A 24405-nucleotide genomic window follows, 5' to 3' on the forward strand; every position below is an offset into this window, starting at 1 on the left:
TACAGAAGGCCTGTTCCCCAATGTAGGAGAAAAGCATCTGACGCTAGTCTGCCGTGGGCCTGAAGCCTGGAACAGAACTGAGGGACCTTGTGATTGAGTTGAGTGGCAAAGAGATTCACCGAGGTGGTGCCCCACAGTTGGAAGATCTCACGGGCCACGCCCATATTCAGTAACCACTCATGAGGCTGCATAATCTTGCTCAGCCTGTCGGCCAGACTGTTTACGCCTGCCAGATAAGTGGCTTGGAGAAACATGCAGTGACGGCGCCCAAAAGCCACATCTGGATGGCCTCCTGACACAGAGGGCGAGATCCTGTGCCCCCTGCTTGTTGGTGTAGTACATCGCAACCTGATTGTCTGTTTGAATCAAGATAATTTGGTTGGACAGCCGATCTCTGAAAGCCTTGAGAGCGTTCCAGATTGCTCGGAGCTCCAGAAGGTTGATCTGAAGATCTGTTCCCTGGAGGGACCATGCCCCCTGGGTGTGAAGCCCATCTACATACGCTCCCTATCCCAGGAGAGACGCATCTGTTGTCAGCACTCTTTGCTGAGGCTGAGGAATTTGGAATGGATATCCCATGGTCAAATTGGATCGAATCGTCCACCAGTGAAAAGAATGTAGAAAATCGGTGGATAGAAGGATGACATCTTCTAGATTCCCTATGGCCCGATACCACTGAGAAGCTAGGGTCCGTTGAGCAGATTTCATGTGCAGACGTGCCATGGGCATAACATGAACTGTGGAGGCCATGTGCCCCAATAGTCTCAACATTTCCCGAGCTGTGACACTCAAACTTTGGACACAAGGAACAGAAGGTTGTCTGCCCCCGCCTCAGGAAGATATGCTCGAACCGTTCTCGTGTTGAGCAATGCTCCAATGAACTCCAGTTTCTGAACCGGAGCAAGATGGGACTTGGGATAATTTATTATGAACCTTAGTAGTTCCAGCACCTGAAAAAATCTTCCACATGGACTCCCGAGCACCGTCCTCCAAGGTGCTCTTCACTAGTCAATCGTCGAGATAATGGAACACATGCACTCCCAGCCTGCGTAGTGACACTGCAACTACTGCTAGGCATTTTGTGAATACTCTGGAAGCTGACGCTAGGCCAAAGGGCAGCAAGCGGTACTGGAAGTGCTGCATTCCTAGCCAAAAACGAAGGTACTTCCTGTGAGTTGGAAGTATCGGGATGTGCGTATAAGCATCCTTCAAGTCCAGAGAGCATAGCCAATCGCTTTCCTGAACCATGGGAAGAAGGGTGCATAGGGAAACCATCCTGAACTTTTCTCAAACTAGGAATTTGTTCAGGGACCTTAGGTCTAAGATAGGATGCATCCCCCGTTTTCTTCTGCACAAGGAACTACCTGGAACAGAATTCCCAGCCCTTTCTTCCCCTGCTGGAATGGGTTCGACCGCATGGGCCTTTAGAAGGGTGGAGGATTCCTCTGCAAGTACCTACCTGTGCGGAGAGCTGAAGGAATGAGCTCTCAGCAGGCAATTTGGAGGTTTGGATTCCAGATTGAGGGTGTATCCTAATTGGACTATTTGAAGAACCCACCGATCAGAGGTTCTGAGAGGCCACCTTTGGTGAAAAAATGTAAGCCTCCCCCCAACCGGCAAGTAGTCCAGCATGGATACTTGATCTGCAGCTATGCTCACCTGGAGCCAGTCAAAAGCCTGTCCCTTGCTTTTCGGGGGAGCAGTAGGGACCTTGGGCGCACGCTGTTGACGTGAACGAGTGCGTTAGGACTGAGCCTGAGTAGGCTGGCGAGCAGCAACTGTACCTATGCCTAGGATAGGAATAGAGAGTACTCCGAGGCCCACGAAAAAATCTCCTAGTACAGGGGTTGGTAGCAGAAAGCGCTTGGCGGAAGAGAGAAGCCACAGCATGTGTGTGCTTCTTGATCTGGTCAACCAGATCTTAACCTTCTCTATGAAAAGATTATCCCCTCGGCAAGGAACATCCAATATCCTCTGCTGGATCGAATAGTCCAGGTCAGAAACACGCAGCCATGAGAGTCTGCTCATTGCTATACCTTGAGCAGAGATCTTGGATGCTATATCGAAAGTATCTTATGCGCCCCTGGCCAAAAATTTACGACAAGCGTTCTGCTGCTTGACCAGCTGGTGAAAGGGTTCGGCCTGCTGCAGAGGTAAGGCATCAACCAAAGTAGACAGCTGCCGCACCGAGTTCCGCAAGTGGATGCTCGTGAAGAGCTGGTAGGATTGTATATGGGCAGCGAGCATGGCGGCCTGATACATTTTCCTCCTAAAACAGTCCAAACTCTTAGTTTCTCTGCCTGGGGGCGCCAGAGCAGAGTCTCTAGTACTCTTGGCTCTTTTGAAGGCAGAGTCCTCCACCACCATGGAGTTGTGGGGTAAGTGAGACCTCATCAACACAGGTTCCCCGTGGATCCGATATTTGGAATCTATCTTCTTAGGGATCACGAGGCCAGACAGAGGGGATGCCCACTTTCACATAAGGACTTCCCCGAGTACCTTATACAAAGGAACTGTCACTGCCTCTTTAGGTGGAGAGGTGTAGTCCAGGACCTCGAGCATCTCAGCTCTGGGCTCATCCTCCACGTCTACGGGGAATGGAATGGCTTGAGCCATTTCCTGCTCAAAAGTTGAGAAAGAGAGACTCTCAGGAGGAGACAGTTTCCTTTCAAGTGGAGGGGAAGTTTCAGAGGGAAACCCAAAGGATTCATCTGAGGAAAAGTACCTGGGATCTTCCTCTGACACCCAAAAGCATTCCTCCTTGGTATCGGTGAGCACTTCCCTCAATGACTTCCGAGACCAGACCCACCTCAACGCCGAAGACCCGTGGTCTCAATGGCGATGTTGAAGGGCCAACTCCCACACTGACTGCGGCGAAGCTGCCTCCAGAGACATCGATGGGGAATCGACTTAGGTGGCAACCGATACCAGAATCGCAAGCAGCACCGAGCTTGGGGACCTCACCATGGGTGGAGGACCAGCCACAGATGCAGCACACGGCGCGGTAAGCACAGGCACCCCCATGCCGATGCAGATTGACGCAGCAGTCCCTCCAGAAGCTCTGGACGGAAGGCCCGGATGCGCTCGTCGATAGCCGCCATTGGCAAAGGCTGCGGGGCTGGCGGAGCAGTCGATGGCACAGTCGCCTGGGATTCAGGCGCAGGAACTGGACTGCTGAGAGACCGACGCGTCGGCACCTCCAAAATGGGAGGGGGGGGGGCAGCGGTCCTACCGGTGTAGACGCTTCTCGGGTGCTGATTCCCTCGGTGCTCTGGAGCTCCCGGCACCATGGGTCAAGGGAGAACAGCGTTGGTGCTTTTTAGCCTTCGCACGATGCACATCACCAAGGCTCCCCAGGGCCGATGAGGACGTTGAATCTCCATGTCGCCTTGGGGTCAGGTCAGACGATGGATGGTCCCGAGGGACCTGCCTACTAGGAGACCTCGAGACAGGTGGACACCCAACTCGATGTCCTGCTGCTCCCAGCGTGTTGTGGCCTCTCAGTAGCCATGCCTACCCCCACTCCCGAAGTTGATGCGTCGATGCTGACCTCAATACCGATGTCTATGCCAACGTTGAAGGACCAGACCGAGCACCAAAAAGCTTTTCTCTCTGGGATTCTCAAGCCAGTTGAGTCCTTCTCTTCATATGAAGACAAAGGGCACAACAAGCTGGGCTATGGTCAGGCCCAAGGCACTGGATACCTGTGCCTGAGATGATCCAGTTGTACCAAGTACAGCGTTTGAAACCGCTGGGAGTCTTTGTGATAACATGGAAGGGAAGACAGCACCAGCTAAATCAAAAGTCGCGATTGTGCCAAGAAAAATGGCACAAAGAGAAAAGGATCCGGACGAGCAGCCTAAAAGCTGCCGCACAGGAAAATAAAGGAAACTTGACGCAGGGGAAATAAAACTAAAGAAAACTAAGGGAATCACTTTTCTTTTCTTTTTTAACAAAATGAAAAAAAAACATTAAGAAAACCAAGGAAAAACTCAAAAGGAACCACCAAAAAAACGGTCAACTTTCTTTCCCAGGCAAACAGAGGAGCCACAGAAAATCACTGCTGCTCCTTGCACAGAAGAAAAAAAAGAACTGAACGCAGCCGCGCAGTGGGTGGGAAGGCACTCGGTGCATGCGCAGTTGGACGCTTGGCGCGCTCAGAAGGCTCCAGCAAATGGTTTTGCTATTTCAAATGCTGGTTCCCGGGCCAGCATGGATCGCCGACCCACTTGTGAGGAATATTTAGTCTGCTTGACCTTGAAGAATATGGTGCAATTCAGCACTATCTCCACCTGCTGGTAGATGGTCACAACCCACAAGTTTCTAGATTCATATGCTGCTGATACTAAGGAAGTTTATTTGCACATGTAAACATAATACTGCACGTCTCACCAGAGGTGTAGCCAGATTTTGACATCAGGGAGAGCAGACTTTGTAAAATAGGCACCAGCTGGTGACGGCTAGGCAGCACTGCCGATGTTGTCGCTCAGGTGCGGTGGCTGTGACCAGCAATGATTTAACACAGGCTGCATCTGCTGTGTCCCGCTTACGAGGGAAACAGGAAGTTACATCATGAGGCCGGACGCAGCAGAGATCCCAGGACTGGCCGGAGCAAGCAGCCTGTCTTCTTAACTACAAGTAAAAATACTCTAATTGTGACCATCAGCTCAGGGACAGCACACACACTCCTTCCACTGCTAGACACTTTAAATTGTTTGTATGGCAACTGTACAGGATCTGGAGACTACCAGTCCTGAGAATTTTTACTTTGGGTGACAAGGGCCATCAAGGGCAGCCCTTGACCCAAAGCCTACTTTCAAACAGAGCCATCAAGGGCAGCCCTTGACCCAAAGCCTACTTTCAAACAGAGCCATCAAAGGCAGCCCTTGACCCAAAGCCTACTTTCAAATAGGGCCAGACACTTTGTGAAGTAACACAAAATTCTTGCAAGACACTCAAAACTTACCACACCATAACATCCCTAACCCACCTATGAAAAGACAGTGATATAAATATTCTACGGGTCCTAGAGCACCAATATACTGGCTACCGGGAAACAGTCTAGCTTGTTCCATAGATTCCTACACAGACGTGGAAACCTCAGTCCTCAAGGGCTGCAACCCAGTTGAGCTGTCAGGGTTTCCCCAATGAATATGAATATATTAAGTAACTACCTTTTATTTGCTTTGAATTCTTCACTCATATCAAACTTTTCATGTATAAAATCCACTCCTAAAATAATACGAGGTCCCTCTGGTTCTCATACATTCCATCCAACCATACTATATCATATCATTTTTCTTTCATACTACTGCTTGTTCACACTCACTTTTCCCTACTACTGCTTATTCACACACACTTTTCCCTTGAAGATAATGTAATACTTTTACATCATTATACCAGTGTATAACAACTCAACATCACAACATAGGTGACCCTTGTTATTGCTAATAAATACACTGTGTATTGAGTCCAACTGTGCTGAAGAGCTTCTTGTAATGCACTCAAACGTAATGGAATGTATGAGAACCAGAAGGATCTGGTATCATTTAGCAGTGGATTTTATACATGAAAACAAAGAATTCAAAGCAAATAAAAGGTACTTAATATAGGCATTATTCAGATTTGTAACTAGAGTGAAATAAAGGGATCTCATTGTAAGGATTAGCAATGAATATGAATGAGATCTATTTGAATGCACTGTCTCCATTGTATGCAAATAGATCTCATGCATATTCATTGGGGAAATCCTGAAAACCCGACTGGGTTGCGGTCCTCAAGGACCGAGGTTGCCCACCCCGTGCTAGCAGAATCCTTCACCTCAGAATATGGACAGCCTCTCACCTGATGCAAAATAAGGGATCACAAAAAACATGCAGACAAAAACTTGAAATGGAGACATCCACAGGGCAATATTAGTAAAAAAAAAAAAAAATTAATTTTCTCCTGTACATTATTATAAAATAGAAATTAAAAAAAATGTACATTTAACAAAGCAGGCACATCTCAGTCCTTAAAAAGTTTTTTTTTTTCTACCTTTGTCTGGGAATTTTAATTTTCTAATTAAGTTGGTCTCCATCTCTTACTTTCCACGAGTCAAGTCTTCTCCCAAATTCTTTTCCAGGTTGACCTTTCCACTTTTCTCTCGTCTTCTACCTTTCCTTCTGTCTGGTACTGATCTTTCATTTTGTTTTATTCCCTCCTTTCTTTTCTCTTCTCTGCGTTTATACCCGCCCATCTGATTTTACTCTCATTCCTTCACCTTCTAGTCCTTATCTCCTTTTCACAGATTTGTCTCATCTACCAATTGGCTTTTCCATCTCCTTTCACAGATTTGTCTCATCTACCAATTGGCTTTTCCATCTCCTTTCACAGATTTGTCTCATCTACCAATTGGCTTTTCTCATCTCCTTTCACAGATTTGTCTCATCTACCAATTGGCTTTTCCCATCCCCCTCATTCCCTCTCCAGCACTTCCTTTGCCCCTCTGTATCTCTTCGTACTCTGTCTCCTACTCCCCCCATCTTTCACCCACTTCCTTACTCCCCCATTCCCATCCCCTGTAACTCACCGTCCTAGCCCTCATCTCCATCCCAGTCTCTCCTTCCTTTCCTTGTCTCCAGGAATACTTTCATCTTTTTACCCTATACCATACGTTCTACTTCTTCTCTTTCACTATGTTTTTTTTTTTAACTCCATTTCCACCCTCACTCAACTCTTTCAGAGACCCATTCCCTTCCTCACATACTTGTAACCATAAAATGATTTGGCTATCAATGTTTCAGTAGGTTGCCAAATGGCCATCAGGTTTCAGAATTGCTGCTTTTTAGTTTATAATCTCTCTCCCCTCCCCCTATGCCATGCAGGACCCTCTCTCTCTCTTCCCTCCTCCTCAATCCTCTCTCTTTCCTCCTGACTCCACCATTGGCCCAGTCCCCATTCAAGACTCACTCGCTCTCTCTCTCCTCCACCATTGGCCCCATCCCCATTCACGACTCACTCGCTCTCTCTCTCTCCCTCTGCCATGCAAGAGTTCACCCTCCCAGCCATCCAACATCACCTCTCTCTCTTTTTCCATTCACATTGCCCTTCTGTCTCTCATTCCTCAGCATCCAGTTTTACCCCGGTCTTTCCTTTCCTCCTCCCCTCTGCCTGTCTTTCCCCCCCCCAATATCCATGTCTTTTTTTTCCTGTTCATCATGCATTATCCCATCTTTCTTCCCCCTCACCCCACCATTGGCCCCATCTCTTGCTCTCTTTCCACCCTCTCCAGGTCACTCACCGACACCTCCTCCTCGAGTCCGCAGAGGCATGGAACTGCGAGCTCAGCTTCCCTTCCCCTCTCGCTGGTTCACACCACTGTCTCCCCGCTGGCTGTGAACAAAATAAACCCCTCGTGGGGTCATAGTGCACTGCTGCTGGTTTCCCTCCTCCATGAAAAGAGGAAGTTACATCATGGGAGGGCAGAGGAGGAAAACCAGTAGCGACGCACATAGAAATATGACCCTGTGCGCGGCTTTATTTTGTTCACAGCCAAGTTGGTAAGGCAGTGGTGCGAACCAATGAACAAGGGGCAAGACAGTGAAGCTAAGCTCACAGTTCCTTCTGGGGCTGGGGAGGCTTAACCTATAGCGCATAGGCACCAGTTTCTTTGCAGATCTGTTTGCGGGAGCAACTGCTCCTCCTGCACTCCCCCCCCCCCCCCCACCCCACACACACAGCTACGCTTCTGTGTCTAACATGAAATACTCAGCCCTATTTTATGTAGATTAGTGATCTGTAAATGCTCAAAAGGGGGAGAGGGGGGATAAACAAAACAAAAAAACAAAAAAAAAAAAAGATAAGCTTGCTGTTGAAGGATACATCCAACATGGCTATCATTATTCTGCAGGTTTCCAAGCTGAATGCTGAAAAAGAAACAAAAATTGAAAGTCAAATTTCTAGTGCATTTGGATCGAGTTTATGGATTTTTTTTCAGCTCACAAAAACTAAAGTTGACCAATGAAAGTTTCACCGCAACTACACACAGAAATTTGTTTTAATCAATAACCACAAATATTTGCCCAACACGTGTAATTCACAGGTATTTAGAAATTTTGACAGTACTTTCCTGTGCTATTCTGTAGATTTCTGTCTATAAACAATCCCTCACTCTTTAACCATCTGAGAGGGCTACACAAGTAACACACTTAGCTTCTGGAAACAGAGGGTGTGATATGTACCCATGCAACAAGATACCTGCTGACTAACTCGAGGAAAGGCAACAATTCCAAAGGAACCCCTAGTCCTGCACTCTTGGGAAGGGCTGGGATCGCAATCTGGCTGAAGGTTCGCAGAGCCCTGGAAGGTGCAGTTCTCAGCGGGTGAGGTGACAGGAGGGAAGGGGAATAAAAAAATGAAGAAAAAAAGTCTGCCTCAGCTTGACGTCCCAAGGCGAGAGAGAAGCAGAACCTAGGTTGTAGAAACAGTCGTCAAAAGAAAAAACAAAAACACACCACACACAATCAGCATGCATGAAATTACTGAACTTTCTGTAACTGGAGCTTCATCTCCCTCTACTGGCAGATGCTTGATCACCATGCAACTGAAGTAAGTCTGCAAGTTTATAACAATTTTCAGATGTTTAAATCACTGCTAAAAAAAAAAAAAAATCCACACATTTCACATCAATTACTGTGTTAATAACACAATCTTTCACACAACTAGAACAAAGCAAAGAAAAAGGTTTACTTATGATTTTCTGGGGAACAAAAACTGCACACAAAATATGAATCCTCATCAATCTGGCCATTCCTGATCAATCTGTTACTCTAACACTTGTGGAGAATTGATGTACTTGACAAGGAAGACAGAGTGAAGATACTTACCTATAGCAGGTAATCTCCAAGGATAGAAGGCTATATATTCTTACATGTGGGTAACATGGTCTGTGTTGCCCAGACTGGAGCTTGTATCAAGCTTTTACAGATCTCTTTAGAGCGAGAATCACGCTCCACTGCGCATGCGTTTTCCTGCCTGCTCCGTGAGAATGGGACCAACAGTACAATACTATAGCATAGGAGAAAAAGATGACAACTCCAAGAGGAGGTAAGAGGGTATGAGAGGACAGCTTGCTGTCCTCAGAGAATACCTGCTACGGGTAAATATTTTCACTTTCTTTTGAGGACAAGCAGGCTAATATTCTCACATGTGGGGAATCCCCAGCTACCAGGCTCACTGGAAGGAAGAACCAATTACGAACTGCACATTGTAATGGCAAGGTCAGAACATAGATGAATCTGAAACCATATGCAAATCATCAGAAGTGTTGCCTGGGACAGAATAAAAATTGGCCTAGGTGGGTGGAGTTGGATTCTAGAACCCAAACTAATTCGGTATTACTATCTATCCAAATCGACCGTTACGCCAGACACGCTGTTTAAGGCACGCTACTTGAAGAAGGAATGAGATGTGAATGTGTAGAATGAAGACCATGTAGCAGCCTAATAAATTTCCAAAATGGAGGCCAATGAAGTCAGGGCCCTGGCACTGCGAGCTGTAAGAGGATCCTTCTGGGCAGTCCAGCCTGGGCGTAAGGAAAAGAATATAAACTGGTAGCTAATTAGAAACTGTGCATTTCCAGATGGCAACCTACTCCAGTTGGGATGAAAGAATACAAGAAGTTGGGGAAATAGCTGAGGCAATTTCAACGAAAAGGCCAATGCTCGCCTGCAGTCCAAAGAGTGCAGCATGTGCTTGCCAGGGGCATGAGACTGTGGAAAAGGATGTAGGCAAGACAATCAATCAACTGATATAGATATAATCCCAAAACAAGCTAAGGCAGGAACGCAGGGTACGTGTAGAGAATCACTCCATTACAATGAAATTTAGAGTAAGATGGAACCGTCACCAGGGCCTGAAACTCGTAACCCTGCGAACCGAAGGAACAGTCACCAAAAACAAGGCTGTCCAGGTCAAGGACAGGAAAACAAGCAGCTTAAAAGGAGCACTTATCAATTGGGGAGATAGACGTCAAGGCTCATAACAGATATGGAGGTGCGACTGGGGACTGTAACAAAGCAAACCCCTCATGAAGCGAACTTGAAGATGTGAAGAGATGAGTATCCTACGCGAAGAGGAGAAACTGCATATACTGAGGTGAACCCCCACAGAGTTGAATGCAGATCAAACCCAGAAAGTAGTAAGAGGTATGCAATCAGGACCTGTTCAGGCAAGAAAGGATCCATACAGCAGGCAGAAAAACTCCTCCACTGAAAAGAGGAACACCTGGGAAAAACTTTATGGAGCCTCAAAAAGGACAAAGCACCAGAAAAAATAAATAAGGCCAAGATCCAACTGGGGCTCAGGCCTAAATATGGCCTACTAAGCGAGGTAAAGGAAAAAAAAAAAAAAAAAAAAAAAAAGAAATTGAACCTGAACGAGGAACAGAACTACAGAAAATTAAAAAAAAAAAAAATCCAAAACAAAACACAAGGCACAAAAAGAACCTCTGTTAAAAACCCGAACTATTTGCTGTGAGGAGAGAAGTAAAAACACGGCCTCTCCTCACTGTGGAAAAGAGAGAGACTGTTGGTCCCGCATTCGTGCATGCATGGTGGAGCGGGACTCGCACGCCAAAGAGCTCGGATACAAGCTCTGGACCAGGCAATGCAGACCGCATTACCCACATGTGAGAATATTAGCCTGCTTGTCCTCAGAGAAGATGAATTTTTTCTCTCTGTTAAATCAATAAAAAATCTATTTCAGCACAGAGCAACTAAACATAAGTAGTTTATATGTTCATTTTAAAACCAGTACAGAAGCTGGCTCTGCTTATGTAAGTAACTGATTACAACAGACATGGAGGTTCCACTGTTTGGAGGTGATAAAAATAAAAGGGTCCTAACCAAGCTTACTGGCAAAAAGGTATGAAAACTACAGGAGTGAAGAACATTTTAAAATGTATAAATGGTGAGATTCAATCAGTTTTAGGGCCAATGCTCAGAACTCCAGCGCTACAGGGAACAGCGCTGGAAAATACCGCAGAACCAGCAAACAAAAATAACTTCCAAATGTTCAACATTAACAGCATGCAAATTATAAGTGCATGTGCAAGGGGGAGGAACATGTCTGGCACATGCACACAAGAGTTTTGTGGTAAGCATCGAACCATAAAAGTCTGTTAAAGGTGTTCTGAATACGAGAGCATTTGTAACAGATTGTTCCCACCGTGCCGGAGGAGACATTTAAACAGAACAGCAGTAATTACGATCAGCTTTGCTCTGACTAGTCAATTTCCTTACAATAAAGATTCCCATTGTTTGAGTGAAGAATATGAAGAAACAAGTGGAAAAACTGACCTAGCCGTTATCTTTTTGAAACATATTAGTAGCTTTTTAACTGACAGGCATGCAGATACAGTCAGCAGCTATGGAAACTGTCCACAACATATGGATTATTTTGTTTTTAAGAGAGAAAAAATATTTTTAAAATAATTTTCTATTACACTAATTAGTTCAGTCATTTGTCACAAAGATAAAACCCTGCTAAGAGGGTTCATCATACTTTTCAGTAGGTCAACCAACACCACACACAACTTTAGCTTGCTGTTTTAATAGCTGAAGTAACTTATACAATATTTAGTTCTGCATCTTACTCGGAGTTTTCCTATTAGTTATCATCTAACCATGACATGATTACATATGACATGCAAATATAAGACATCATACAAAAAGATGCTAGTTAGAAGGTACTCTCATGTAACATTTGTTATTTATTTTATTGCTACTCTTCTTATGACACCAACATCAGATCTGTCTGCTGTCCCATATAGGACTATCAATTACAAAGCAAAAATTAATGAGAAATATTTCCACCAGATATATATAACTTACAAATTGGTGTAAAATGTTATAAAGTAAGTGCAAAAGACAAGAGTATAGTATCTCATCATTCAGGTCTTACGAGTATAGGTTCCATGGATTCCAGACTGTGTTAAACATCTCTGAAGTTCCTCAGCATCCACTTCACCGTCCTAAAGAGCAACAATTAACTTATTAGCTTGTGTGCCAATGCATATAGAAGAGGCAAAAATAAATTTAAGCACAATATTCATACGAGTATAGTTAACGCACATTGAGCTACTACTGAAAAGGCATGAGCTAAATCCACAAAAATATTATATAGCAATATACATAAATACATTACATTATACATTTGAGGCCCTTTTACTAAATTGCGTTAGGCAATAATGCACACCTGATGCAACTTAAAATGGTATACTGCAGAATACACTTGGGCATCCTGTGAAGAGTGGCAAAGCGTATACTAAACTTTTTTTTTTTTATTAAATTTTATGAAAGTCTTGTAAATATACATTTGAAATATTCCAATAATACAGCCACCAGAACAACAGAACTTCAACCCTCCCCCTCCCTCCCCTCTAATACAGCAGTCTGTGCCTCTCAATTCTAAAATATATCGTACTAATCCTATTAACTGTCCATCAGTTGGGTGGGGTATCTGGTCCCAATTTCCACTGTTCATAAACCCTCCAAATGTCATAAAATTTGGCCAGCCATCCGTGTCGCAATGCGGTAAGCTTGGAGAGTTTGAAAATTCCATCAAGCTTTTTCAGGATACGAGACAGAGGCGGCAAAGAGGTCTGCTTCCAGGCCTGTGCCATAACCAATTTACTGGCAGTAAACAATATAGCAAATTTATGCCGAGATACATTAATTGAGGTGAGTTTGTGATGTAGCAGACAACATTCCTCCAATCGTGGATACTTCTTCCCCAGTGTACCTTGCAGGGTATCAAGTATCAGTACCCACTGATTCTGTACTACTGGACAAGTCCACCACATGTGGAAAAAGGTTCCTTGCTCTCCACAGCCACTCCAACACACATCGAGCGTTGCTGGAAAAATCTTCTTCAATTTCACTGGCGAGTAGTACCAGCGATAGAAAATCTTAAAGCCATTCTAAATCAGGTTACTAGCCACAGATTCTTGAAACAAATACTTGAATGAACTTTCCCATTGTTCCCCTGTGAATGATGTATCCAGCTCTAGTTCCCATTTATTGATATACCAGTGCAACGGGGATTTAGCTAACAGTAAGGCCAGGTATATCCGAGAAATACTTCCCTTATCTCCTCCCGCCCAAAGGGCTTGTTCTATTAGGGTTTCTTGCAGGCACAGATCTCCTTTTGCTTTGCGATGAATTAGGTCCCTAACCTGTCTGTATTGAAATTCTTCTCTTGCTAGTAGGCCATATTCTTCCCTCAGGTCCCCAAAAGGGATAAATTTCCCCTCAACCCATATCTGGCCCAGGAACTGCAAGCCTCCCTCCGCCCACCTTTTATACCCGGATCTTGAGGCCCTGGCTCAAAAGAGGGAGCAAGCTGAATGGCCGTGGACAAATAGTACTGTATCTGAAAAGAACAGCTTCTGAGCTTTATACCAGGTCTGTAGTGGAAAACCCACTAGAGGAGATGCCACCCGGGAGACATGGAGCAGATCTCTTCCTGGAAGCCATGGAGCCGCACAGACCGGGGTAGTACCAAATCCCTTCTGATGCCAGTCTAGCCTCTTTTTTTTTTGTCGTTCCTTCACTCATCCATTCAGCTAGTATACGTAACTGGGCTGCTTTAAAATAAAGCTCAAAGTGGGGTACTCCCATGCCTCTGGGCTGATATAGAATAGACCTCCGTACCCTGGGTGGGCGCTTTCTCCAGATGTAGGCAAAAATGTTCCTGTTCAGTTGTCTAAAAAACCCTGTGGTATGGGAAGAGGAAGTGCCATAAACAAATACAAAAGTTTAGGCAACACCATCATCTTAACTGCCTGAATTCTACCCATCCAGGTAAGTGCTAAGCCCTCCCAGCGGTACAGCTCAGCCAGAAGTTGATTAAGTTTAGTTGGGAAGTTAGCTTGATATAGTCCCTTTATCGGAGCTGTCACTTGGCTACCTAAGTATATGATACACTTTCGTGCCCACTGAAAGGGAAATTGTTGCCGAAGCCGGTGGTACTCACAGAAATCCAGATTCAGGTTTAGAATTTCTGATTTAGCCATATTTACTTTAAAGCCTGAGGCCTTCCGTAATCGGTTAGGATCTCAGAGATCCCTTTCAGTGATTCCATAGGGTCAGTCAGTGTCATCAAGACATCATCAGCAAAAAGCATAATCTTGTGTTCTACCCCCTCTCTTGAGATTCCCCTAATGCTAGATGTATCTTGTACTAACTGCGCCAAAGGCTCAATAGAGAGAGCAAAGGGAAGGGGGGAAACTGCACAACCCTGTTGCGTACCATGGTGCAATTCAAAAGGGTCCATGTAGCATCCATTAATGCATAAGCTTGCCAGAGGGGCCGTATATAGTAGACAAAACCAGGACATGAAGCGCCCACGGAATCCCATTTTCTGGAGCACCGAGAACAAAAAAGGCCAATATTCTCTGTCAAAAGCTTTTTCCGCATCAATAGACAGTAGACATGATGGAATGTTATATTCATGGACCCACTGAATAATATGCAACAAGGACCTTATATTATCAAAGGTCTGCCTACCGGTTATAAAGCCCGCCTGATCAATGTGTACTAATCGGGGCAACACCCGCTGAAGCCGATGGGCCATTATTTTTGTCAGGATTTTATAGTCTGTGTCCAGAAGAGAAATTGGTCTATAGGACCCACAATGTATTGGATCCTTACCCGGCTTCAGTAGCACCGTAATGGCCACCAGGTGCCACATATATAGGAGCTCCTGCACTCTGCAAGTTCATGAAAGACCCTTAGTAAGACTGGGGCCAAATGAGAACTATAAAATTTGTAGAATTTATTGGAAAATCCATCCAGTCCTGGGGCCTTATTAGATGGCAGGTCCTTGATTGCCCATAGCATTTCCTCCAATTCTATAGGTTTAGACAGTTGTTCAGTTTCTCCCTCAGATAGGACCTGCAGAGGTATATGAGCCAAAAAGGTTTCTCTCTCATGTTCAGCAGGAGTTTTGTTCGGGTGTGTACAGGGCTTCATAAAATTGCAAAAAGCACACATGTATCTCTTCTGTGCTGGTTAGTACTGCCCCATCACTCCCCTGAATAGAAAAAATATAATTACGCTTGACCTGCTGTTTGATTTTATATGCCAGCAGCCTGCTAGAGCGGTTATCAAATTCAAAGTGTTCCTGCCGGGTTTTCTCTAGCTGATCAGCTATATCAGTCATTTGTAGCTCCTGCAGGGACATGCCTGCATGTAGGAGAATCTCTCATCAGTGCTGTCTTCAGCTGTTTGAAGATCGTAATCAACAGCTAGGTAGCGATGGAAATCCTCTTCAGTAAAACTGGCTGGGATGTCAATAACCTCTTCATCTGACGCATTTGCAACAGCTGCACCTGCTTCATCCCTCTCCACATCCTTACTACTACTACTATTTAGCATTTCTATAGCGCTACAAGGCGTACGCAGCGCTGCACAAACATAGAAGAAAGACAGTCCCTGCTCAAAGAGCTTACAATCTAATAGACAAAAAATAAATAAAGTAAGCAAATCAATTAATGTGAATGGGAAGGAAGAGAGGAGGGTAGGTGGAAGCGAGTGGTTACAAGTGGTTACGAGTCAAAAGCAATGTTAAAGAGGTGGGCTTTCAGTCTAGATTTAAAGGTGGCCAAGGATGGGGCAAGACGTAGGGGCTCAGGAAGTTTATTCCAGGCGTAAGGTGCAGCGAGACAGAAGGCGCGAAGTCTGGAGTTGGCAGTAGTGGAGAAGGGAACAGATAAGAAGGATTTATCCATGGAGCGGAGTGCACGGGAAGGGGTGTAGGGAAGGACAAGTGTGGAGAGATACTGGGGACCAGCAGAGTGAGTACATTTATAGGTTAGTAGAAGAAGTTTGAACAGGATGCGAAAACGGATATGGAGCCAGTGAAGCGACTTGAGGAGAGGGGTAGTATGAGTAAAGCGACCCTGGCAGAAGACAAGACGGGCAGCAGAGTTTTGAACCGATTGGAGAGGGGAGAGGTGACTAAGTGGGAGGCCAGCAAGAAGCAGATTGCAGTAGTCTAAACGAGAGGTGACAAGGGTGTGGATGATGGTTTTGGTAGAGTGCTTGGAAAGAAAGGGGTGGATTTTACGGATGTTGTAAAGAAAGAAACGACAGGTCTTGGCGATCTGCTGGATATGAGCAGAGAAGGAGAGAGAAGAGTCAAAGATGACCCCAAGGTTTCGAGCTGAGGAGCCGGGGAGAATGAGAGAGCCATCAACAGAAATAGAAAACGGGGGGAGCGGGGAGGTGGGTTTGGGGGGGAAATGAGAAGCTCGGTTTTGGTCATATTTAATTTCAGGTGGCGTTGAGACATCCAGACAGCAATGTCAGACAAGCACGCTGAAACTTTGGTTTGGATGCAAGGTGAGATATCAGGGGTAGAAAGGTAGATTTGGGAGTCATCAGCATAGAGATGGTAGGAAAAGCCATGGGATGAGATTAATAAACCAAGGGAAGAAGTGTAGATAGAAAAGAGGAGGGGACCAAGAACAGAACCCTGAGGTACGCCGACAGGCAGAGGGATAGAAGTAGAAGAGGATCCACCAGAGTGAACACTAAAGGTGCGGAGGGAGAGGTAGGAAGAGAACCAGGAAAGGACAGAGCCCTGGAATCCAAGATGGTAGGAAAAGCCATGGGATGAGATTAGACATCCTTAACAAAGCTTGCCCGCTTGTAGCAGTTCACAATGCTTGCCTGTGTAACATGATTCCAGGCTTCTTTCTGCATATGTAGGGAATCCAACAGTGATTGATTACGAGCCAGTTCAACAGCATGTTTATCCTTCCCAGTCTGGTCATCCATAACGCTCATCAGATGACGTAGCACAAGAGACCGATGTTGATTGAAATTGGCTATTATGCTCTGATCCAGAGGTTGGATAAGAGAGAGGTAGTGTTTGGTGGCAGGAAGACCACCTTGACGTTAGACAGTCTGACATTATCCCTGTGTGCAGCACAGTTATCACAAAGCAGCAAAATCTGACGCTTTTGTGTCCGCATTCTAGTGTAACTTCTTTAGCCACTGCTTCCAAATTTTCCCAGTCATCCACAAATTTGCGTTAGCCTCGTATGACACAGGAAGTCTCTTAACTTTCTTGAAGCAACGGGGCTGTTTGCTCTTTCCAATGACGAGGGGTTCCAACTTCTCACTCCCATCCATATTGCAGCAAAGGAGGATTGTCAGTCGGTCCTTCGATGTTTTACCTCCAGTAGTTTCGGCATGTTTGAATGCAAGTGTTCCATCAGGAATCGCTCGCCAGTAGAGACCATTTTCGTCAGCATTGAAAATGTCACAAGGTGCAAGCTCGTTCAAGATGGTAGGAAGAACTGAAACAACCCAATTTTAAGCACCAAAGTCATCAACGTCTTGTTTCTCACCATGCTGTTTCTTGAATTTTATGCTGTTCCTTCCCTTCCATCTTTCCAATCATCCAACAGTGGCTTTGAATTCAATCAGTCCAAGACTTTCTGCTAACTGGTTAGCTTTCTCCATAAGCAGTGGACCACTGACAAGAAACTGTCTGCTCCTGACTCGAGAAAACCACAGAAGAAGAGCATATTCTACCTCCTCAGCTTTTCCCGCACATTTTCGTTTCCGTTGTGGATTTGTATTGTTTTGCCAGTCTTCCAGAAGCTGGTCTTTCTGCTTCAAGACACGTGAAATTTGACTGGGATTGACACCATATTCTTTAGCAATAGATGCTTGACTTTCTTTGTTTTCTAATTTTTTAAGAACTTCTATTCATTCAGCCAGTGTTAAAGTCTTACAGTTCCGCCGCCGCGACGATGACGACGACCCCTGTGCAAGCTCCAACAACATTCTTTCCCCTTATCTGCCTGGGGCAGTTAAAGAGGTGGTAAATTTGAAATCTCGGTTGTCACACGCCAATCGGCTTCCATATTCCATGCATGTGCTTATGCGGAGTCTTTCCTGCAGAGCAGCGGTCTTGAACCATGCATATGGGAAAATTAGGTTCTTACCGTGGTAATTTTCTTTCCTTTAGTCATAGCAGATGAAGCCATTACGTATGGGTTGTGTCCATCAACCAGCAGGGGAGATAGAGAGCACTCAACTTTTCACAGTGCCTCATGGCCAGCCAGCTCCACTGCCTCTTCAGTATTTGAAGCTTCCAAAGCAGTATGGCAAACCGCAATGGGAATAACATGAACTTTCCTCACAGCGAACGATGGCCCCTTAACAAGGGCATGAACACATCCTCCTGGAAGGAATAAACTCGTCCTCCTTATTGTATAACTGGAGGGGATACACGCAACCTCCTGGAGGGAATAAACTCATCCTCCAAAACAAACTGGAGGGAATGGACTCATCCTCCTATAAGTGAACATGAATCCTGAAGACTGTTTTCCAACTTTCTCCCAAGGAAGGAACTTCAGGAAACCAGAACACAACCTGAAACAGATTCACAGCATACAGACAATCATAAAGGGAGGGCTCATGGCTTCATCTGCTATGACTAAAGGAAAGAAAATTACCAAAGTAAGAACCTAATTTTCCCTTCCTTGTCATCAAGCAGATGAAGCCATTACTTATGGGATGTAACAAAGCAATCCCTATATAGGGTGGGAACAGGTCACACCACGCTAGCACTTGTGCTCCAAAACGCGCATCCCTCCTAGCAGCCACATCCAGCCTGTAATGTCGGGCAAAAGAGAGCTTAGAAGCCCATGTTGCTGCACTGAATATCTCTTGATGAGAGAGTTCTCCAGTTTCAGCCCAAGAGGAAGAAATCGCTCTGGTAGAATGCGCCTTAAAGGCTACAGGCGGAGACCGGCCGGCAAGCAGATAAGCTGAAAAGATAGTTTCTTTGAGCCAGCGGGCAATAGTGGCTTTAGACGCTGGAGACCCTCTGCGAGGACCTGATAGCAAAACAAACAGATGATCATAGATCCTGAAAGAGATAGTAACTCGCAGATACTGCTGCAGAGTCCTGCGCACATCCAACAGGTGCAACTGCCCGAAAGATTCTGGAAACTCCTCCTTATCAAAGGAGGGCAAAAAAATAGGCTGGTTTAGGTGAAACCCTGAAACCACCTTAGGCATGAAGGAAGGCACGGTCCGAACCGTGACCCCGGACTCTGAGAATTGCAGAAATGGGTCTCTACAGGACAGCACCTGGAGCTCTTGACACCTGTCTCGCCGAAGTAATGGCCACAAGAAAAACGGCCTTTAATGTCAAATCTTTCTCCGATGCTCGCCGAAGCTCAAAAGGAGAAGCCTGCAGGGCCTTCAAAACTAGCCCCAGGTTCCAAGCTGGACAGGGTGCTCGCACGGAAGGCCGGAGCCGAAGCACCCCACTAAGAAACCGTGCCACATCTGGATGAGCAGCTAAAGACACGCCTTCAACCTTACCACAAAGGGAGGCCAACGCTGCCACTTGCACCCGCAGGGAATTATAGGCCAAGCCTATTTGTACACCATCCTGCAAAAAGTCCAGAATCGGCGAGACAGGAGCCCGCATGGGTGTGATCGCTTTTGAAGCACACCAAGACTCAAACTGGCGCCAAATCCTGGCATAAGCCACGGAAGTGGAACGCTTGCGGGCCTGCAGGAGAGTGGAAATGACTGTTTGAATAGCCTTTGTCCCTCAACTGCGCCCTCTCAATCGCCATGCCATAAGACCAAAGCGGCAGGCGTCCTCTATGGCCACCGAGCTCTGTGACAACAGGTTCGGTACCAGAGGTAAAGGAAGAAGAGCCTCCACTAGCATCTGTCGGAGGTCCGCATACCAAGGCCTCCTGGGCCAATCCGGGGCGATGAGGACCACTTCTCCTGGGTGCAGCCGAATCCACAGGAGCACGCGCCCTATCAAGGGCCAAGGAGGGAACACATATAGTAGGCCCGGAGGCCAGGGCTGAGCCAAGGCATCCAACCCTGCCGAGCGAGGATCTCTCCGTCTGCTGAAGAAGCATGGGACTTTGGCATTTGAACTTGTCGCCATAAGATCCATCACGGGCTTGCTCCATTTGGCACATATCTGCAGGAATACTTCGTCTGCTAGTTCCCATTCTGCTGGATCGATCTGATGCCTGCTTAGATAATCGGCTTGCACGTTGCTCTGACCTGCAATGTGAGCTGCCGACAGAAACTGAAGATGCAGCTCGGCCCACTGGCAAATCTGTTCGGCCTGCGCAGCCAGTGCTCTGCACTGAGTGCCGCCTTGTCGATTTATGTAGGCCACTGCTGTCGTGTTGTCCGACATCACTCTGACAGCCAATCCTTCCAGGGTCACTTGAAAGGCCAGAAGCGCCTGAAACACCACTTTCAACTCCAGGCGGTTGATGGACCACTCCGACTCCTCGGGTGTCCATAGACCCTGGGCATGCTTCCCCTTGCAATGTGCGCCCCAGCCCTTCAGGCTGGCATCTGTCATTACTAGACACCAATCGGGGAGCGCCAGCGGCATTCCTCGCCGCAGCATGCTGTCTGAGAGCCACCACTCCATGCTGAGTGGGGACGCAGGGAGCCAAGAAAGTCTGCATTGATAATCCTGAGAAACTGGAGACCAACTTTGAAGTAGGGAATACTGTAGAGGTCTCAGGTGCGCTCTCGCCCAGGGCACGACTTCCAATGTGGCTGTCATCGATCCCAGCAGCTGGACAATGTCCCAAGCTCGCGGGCGGGGCATCCTCAGGAGTAGACGGACCCGATTCTGAAGCTTGCACCGCCTTAGCTCGGGTAGGTATACATAGCCAGAGTCTGTGTCGGACCTGGCCCCCAAATATTCTACAGATTGCGAGGGGGTCAGGTGACTTTTGGCCATACTGACGACCCAGCCTAGAGACTGAAGTACTGAGACCACTCTGGCTGTAGCTTGATAGCTCTCTCTTACAGAGTCTGCTCTGATGAGCCAGTCGTCTAGGTACGTGTGAACTCCGATACCTTCTCGCATGAGCAAAGCAGCTACTACCACCATTACCTTCGAAAAGGTTCGGGGAGCTGTGGCGAGGCCCAAAAGGCAAGGCCCGAAACTGGAAATGTTTTCCCAACACCGCAATCCTCAGAAACTTCTGGTGCGGGGGCCAAATTGGTACGTGCAAGTAAGCTTCTTTCAGGTCTAGAGACGTGAGAAACTCTCCTGGCTGTACCGCAGCAATGACGGAGCGCAGGGTTTCCATGTGGAAATGCCACACTCTCAGGGACTTGTTTAATTCTTTTAAGTCCAGAATAGGGCGAAAAGACCCACCTTTTCGCGGCACCACAAAGTAGATGGAGTAGTGGCCGTAGCCGTGTTCAGCGGGAGGTACCGGGGACACGGCCCCTAACTGAATCAGACCTTGCAAAGTCTCCTCTACCGCCGCCCGTTTGCCGCAGCAGAACGGCATCGGGACTCCACAAACACGTCTCTTACTGGGGCGTTGAATTCAATTCTGTAGCCATCTCTGATCAGGTCCAGAACCCACTGATCTGAGGAAATATTGGCCCACTCCTCGGCAAAGAGGGAAAGACGCCCTTCGATGACAGGAAGTGAGGAGGGGCAGGCGCACCATCATTGAGAGGGTCGCCCCTGAACTCCAGGCCTAGAGCCGGTGGCTGCGGAACGCTTGTCCGAGCGAAAGGAGTTCCTCTGCTGAAAAACGGGCACGAGAAGTGAACCCAGCAGAACGCCCCGGGCAGTACCTTCTAGCTTCACGGAAGCAAGGTCTATAAGAGGAGTGGACCGCCTGGCCCTTGGAGGAAGGCCTCGGCCTATCTTCGGGCAAGCACTGGGGTTCAGGATCTCCCAGGCCTTTAACAATTTTTTTTCCCAACTCCTCACCAAATAGGAGAAGGCCTTGAAAGGGCAACTTCACCAACCTTTGCTTAGAGGCCATGTCCGCTGCCCAATGTCGTAGCCAAATAAGACGGCGAGCCGCCACTGCTACTGCCATTTGTTTAGCCGAAGCTCTGACAATATCATAAAGGGCATAAGCCAAAAAGGACAAGGCTGACTCCAGCCGCAGAGCCACATCCGAGAAGGGCTCCGCTCCATCTCCGGGCTGTTCCACTGCCTGTTGCAACCACGCCAGGCAGGCTCTAGCAGCATAACAACTGCATGCAGACGCCCGAACAGTAAGACCTGCAATTTCAAAGGACTGTTTAAGTGCTGCTTCCAGCCTACGGTCTTGTATATCCTTCAGGGCAACACCTCCTTCCACAGGGAGGGTAGTTCTCTGTCACCGCAGGTAGGGTATTATTATGGATTAAGAACTGGTTGAAAGATAGGAAGCAGAGAGTAGGATTGCGTGGCCAGTATTCTCAGTGGAGGAGGGTAGTTAGTGGGGTCCCGCAGGGGTCTGTGCTGGGTCCGTTGCTTTTTAATGTATTTATAAATGACCTAGAGATGGGAATAACTAGTGAGGTAATTAAATTCGCCGATGACACAAAATTATTCAGGGTCGTCAAGTCGCAGGAGGAATGTGAACGATTACAGGAGGACCTTGCGAGACTGGGAGAATGGGCGTGCAAGTGGCAGATGAAGTTCAATGTTGACAAGTGCAAAGTGATGCATGTGGGTAAGAGGAACCCGAATTATAGCTACGTCTTGCAAGGTTCCGCGTTAGGAGTTACGGATCAAGAAAGGGATCTGGGTGTTGTCGTCGATGATACACTGAAACCTTCTGCTCAGTGTGCTGCTGCGGCTAGGAAAGCGAATAGAATGTTGGGTGTTATTAGGAAGGGTATGGAGTCCAGGTGTGCGGATGTTATAATGCCGTTGTATCGCTCCATGGTGCGACCGCACCTGGAGTATTGTGTTCAGTACTGGTCTCCGTATCTCAAAAAAGATATAGTAGAATTGGAAAAGGTACAGCGAAGGGCGACGAAAATGATAGTGGGGATGGGACGACTTTCCTATGAAGAGAGGCTGAGAAGGCTAGGGCTTTTCAGCTTGGAGAAGAGACGGCTGAGGGGAGATATGATAGAAGTGTATAAAATAATGAGTGGAATGGATCGGGTGGATGTGAAGCGACTGTTCACGCTATCCAAAAATACTAGGACTAGAGGGCATGAGTTGAAGCTACAGTGTGGTAAATTTAAAACGAATCGGAGAAAATTTTTCTTCACCCAACGTGTAATTAGACTCTGGAATTCGTTGCCGGAGAACGTGGTACGGGCGGTTAGCTTGACGGAGTTTAAAAAGGGGTTAGATAGATTCCTAAAGGACAAGTCCATAGACCGCTATTAAATGGACTTGGAAAAATTCCGCATTTTTAGGTATAACTTGTCTGGAATGTTTTTACGTTTGGGGAGCGTGCCAGGTGCCCTTGACCTGGATTGGCCACTGTCGGTGACAGGATGCTGGGCTAGATGGACCTTTGGTCTTTCCCAGTATGGCACTACTTATGTACTTATGTACTTTAGGCCTTGCAAAGCGAGCCAAATGCTCCTCACGCAGAGGGTATAATTGCCCCATAGCCCTGGAAACTTTCAAAGGTCCCTCGGGGTCAGCCCACTGAGCAGAAATAAGCTCTTGGATGGAGTCATGCACAGGAAAGGCTCGAGCAGGCTTTTTGGTACTAGTCATCCTAGGATTCACAGAGGAGGCCGTGCCACTGTCAGGCTCTTCAATAGAAAGGACCTGTAGGGTATCTGAAATAAGCGCTGGCAGCTCATCACGGTGGAAAATCCTCACCGCAGAGGGATCATCCAGATCCTGTGGTAATTCTGCACCTGACTCTGGCTCCTCAGACCACGAAGGCCTGCCAGAACTCTCCGAATCCTCACAGCCCGACCACGGGGGGGGGGGGGGGGGGGGGGGGGGGGGGGGGGGGGGGGGAGGAGGTGCACCACAATCTGAAGGGGAATTATCCCTTCTACGCTTTTCTTTAAGCCAATTATCAGGGAAAATAGCCTCAGCGGGCAGTCCCAGGCCAGAATCCACCGGGGGGGGGGGGGGGGGGGGGGGGGGGGGACAATAGAAGGGGCCTCAGACGACACTTGAGGGAGAGCTCTTTTCAGCATGTATGCTTTACGCAATAACACAAAATCAGGGGAGAAAAACTCGCCTTGGGCACCCAGATCCCGTCTGGGGCTAGCCGCTCCCTAAACAGCCTCAATTCGAGGTCCCCCCCCCCCCCCCCCCCGGGCTCTCCGTCTCTACGGAAGCCGCGCCATACGGAGAATTAAAAAATGGCGTCCGCTGCCAGCTCTGAGCGGGAAGAATCATTGCTCGCCATGCTCGGGCCAGCTCTTACACCTGTACAGCACGATTTACAGAGCCCCGCTGCTGATTTACGCTTGCCACACCGGGAACAGTGCTTTACATTCTCTGCAGCCATCGCCGAAAACGGCGGGAAAATTCAAAATGGCGGTTTCGCACCAAAAACGCCCCGATCGCGGGCCCACCCAGGAGGAGTTAGAAAACACTCTTACCTCACCGGACCGA

At 47.1% G+C, this 24405-nt stretch overlaps 1 protein-coding gene across 2 annotated transcripts in view; it reads right to left on the reverse strand.

The window, feature by feature from the left end:
- Nucleotides 1-24405, reverse strand: part of GCA (grancalcin) — a 151452-nt gene that overhangs the window by 92600 nt on the left and 34447 nt on the right. For both annotated transcript variants that reach the window (XM_030208708.1, XM_030208707.1), the window contains exons 3-4: nt 11944-12013; nt 7864-7907 (exon numbers count right to left, since the gene is read on the reverse strand). In XM_030208708.1, coding sequence (XP_030064568.1) covers nt 7864-7907; nt 11944-12013 — 114 coding nt within the window. The remainder of the gene's footprint in view (nt 1-7863; nt 7908-11943; nt 12014-24405) is intronic.

This window comes from Microcaecilia unicolor, chromosome 7 (assembly GCF_901765095.1).
Source record: "Microcaecilia unicolor chromosome 7, aMicUni1.1, whole genome shotgun sequence".
Lineage (NCBI taxonomy): Eukaryota > Metazoa > Chordata > Amphibia > Gymnophiona > Siphonopidae > Microcaecilia > Microcaecilia unicolor.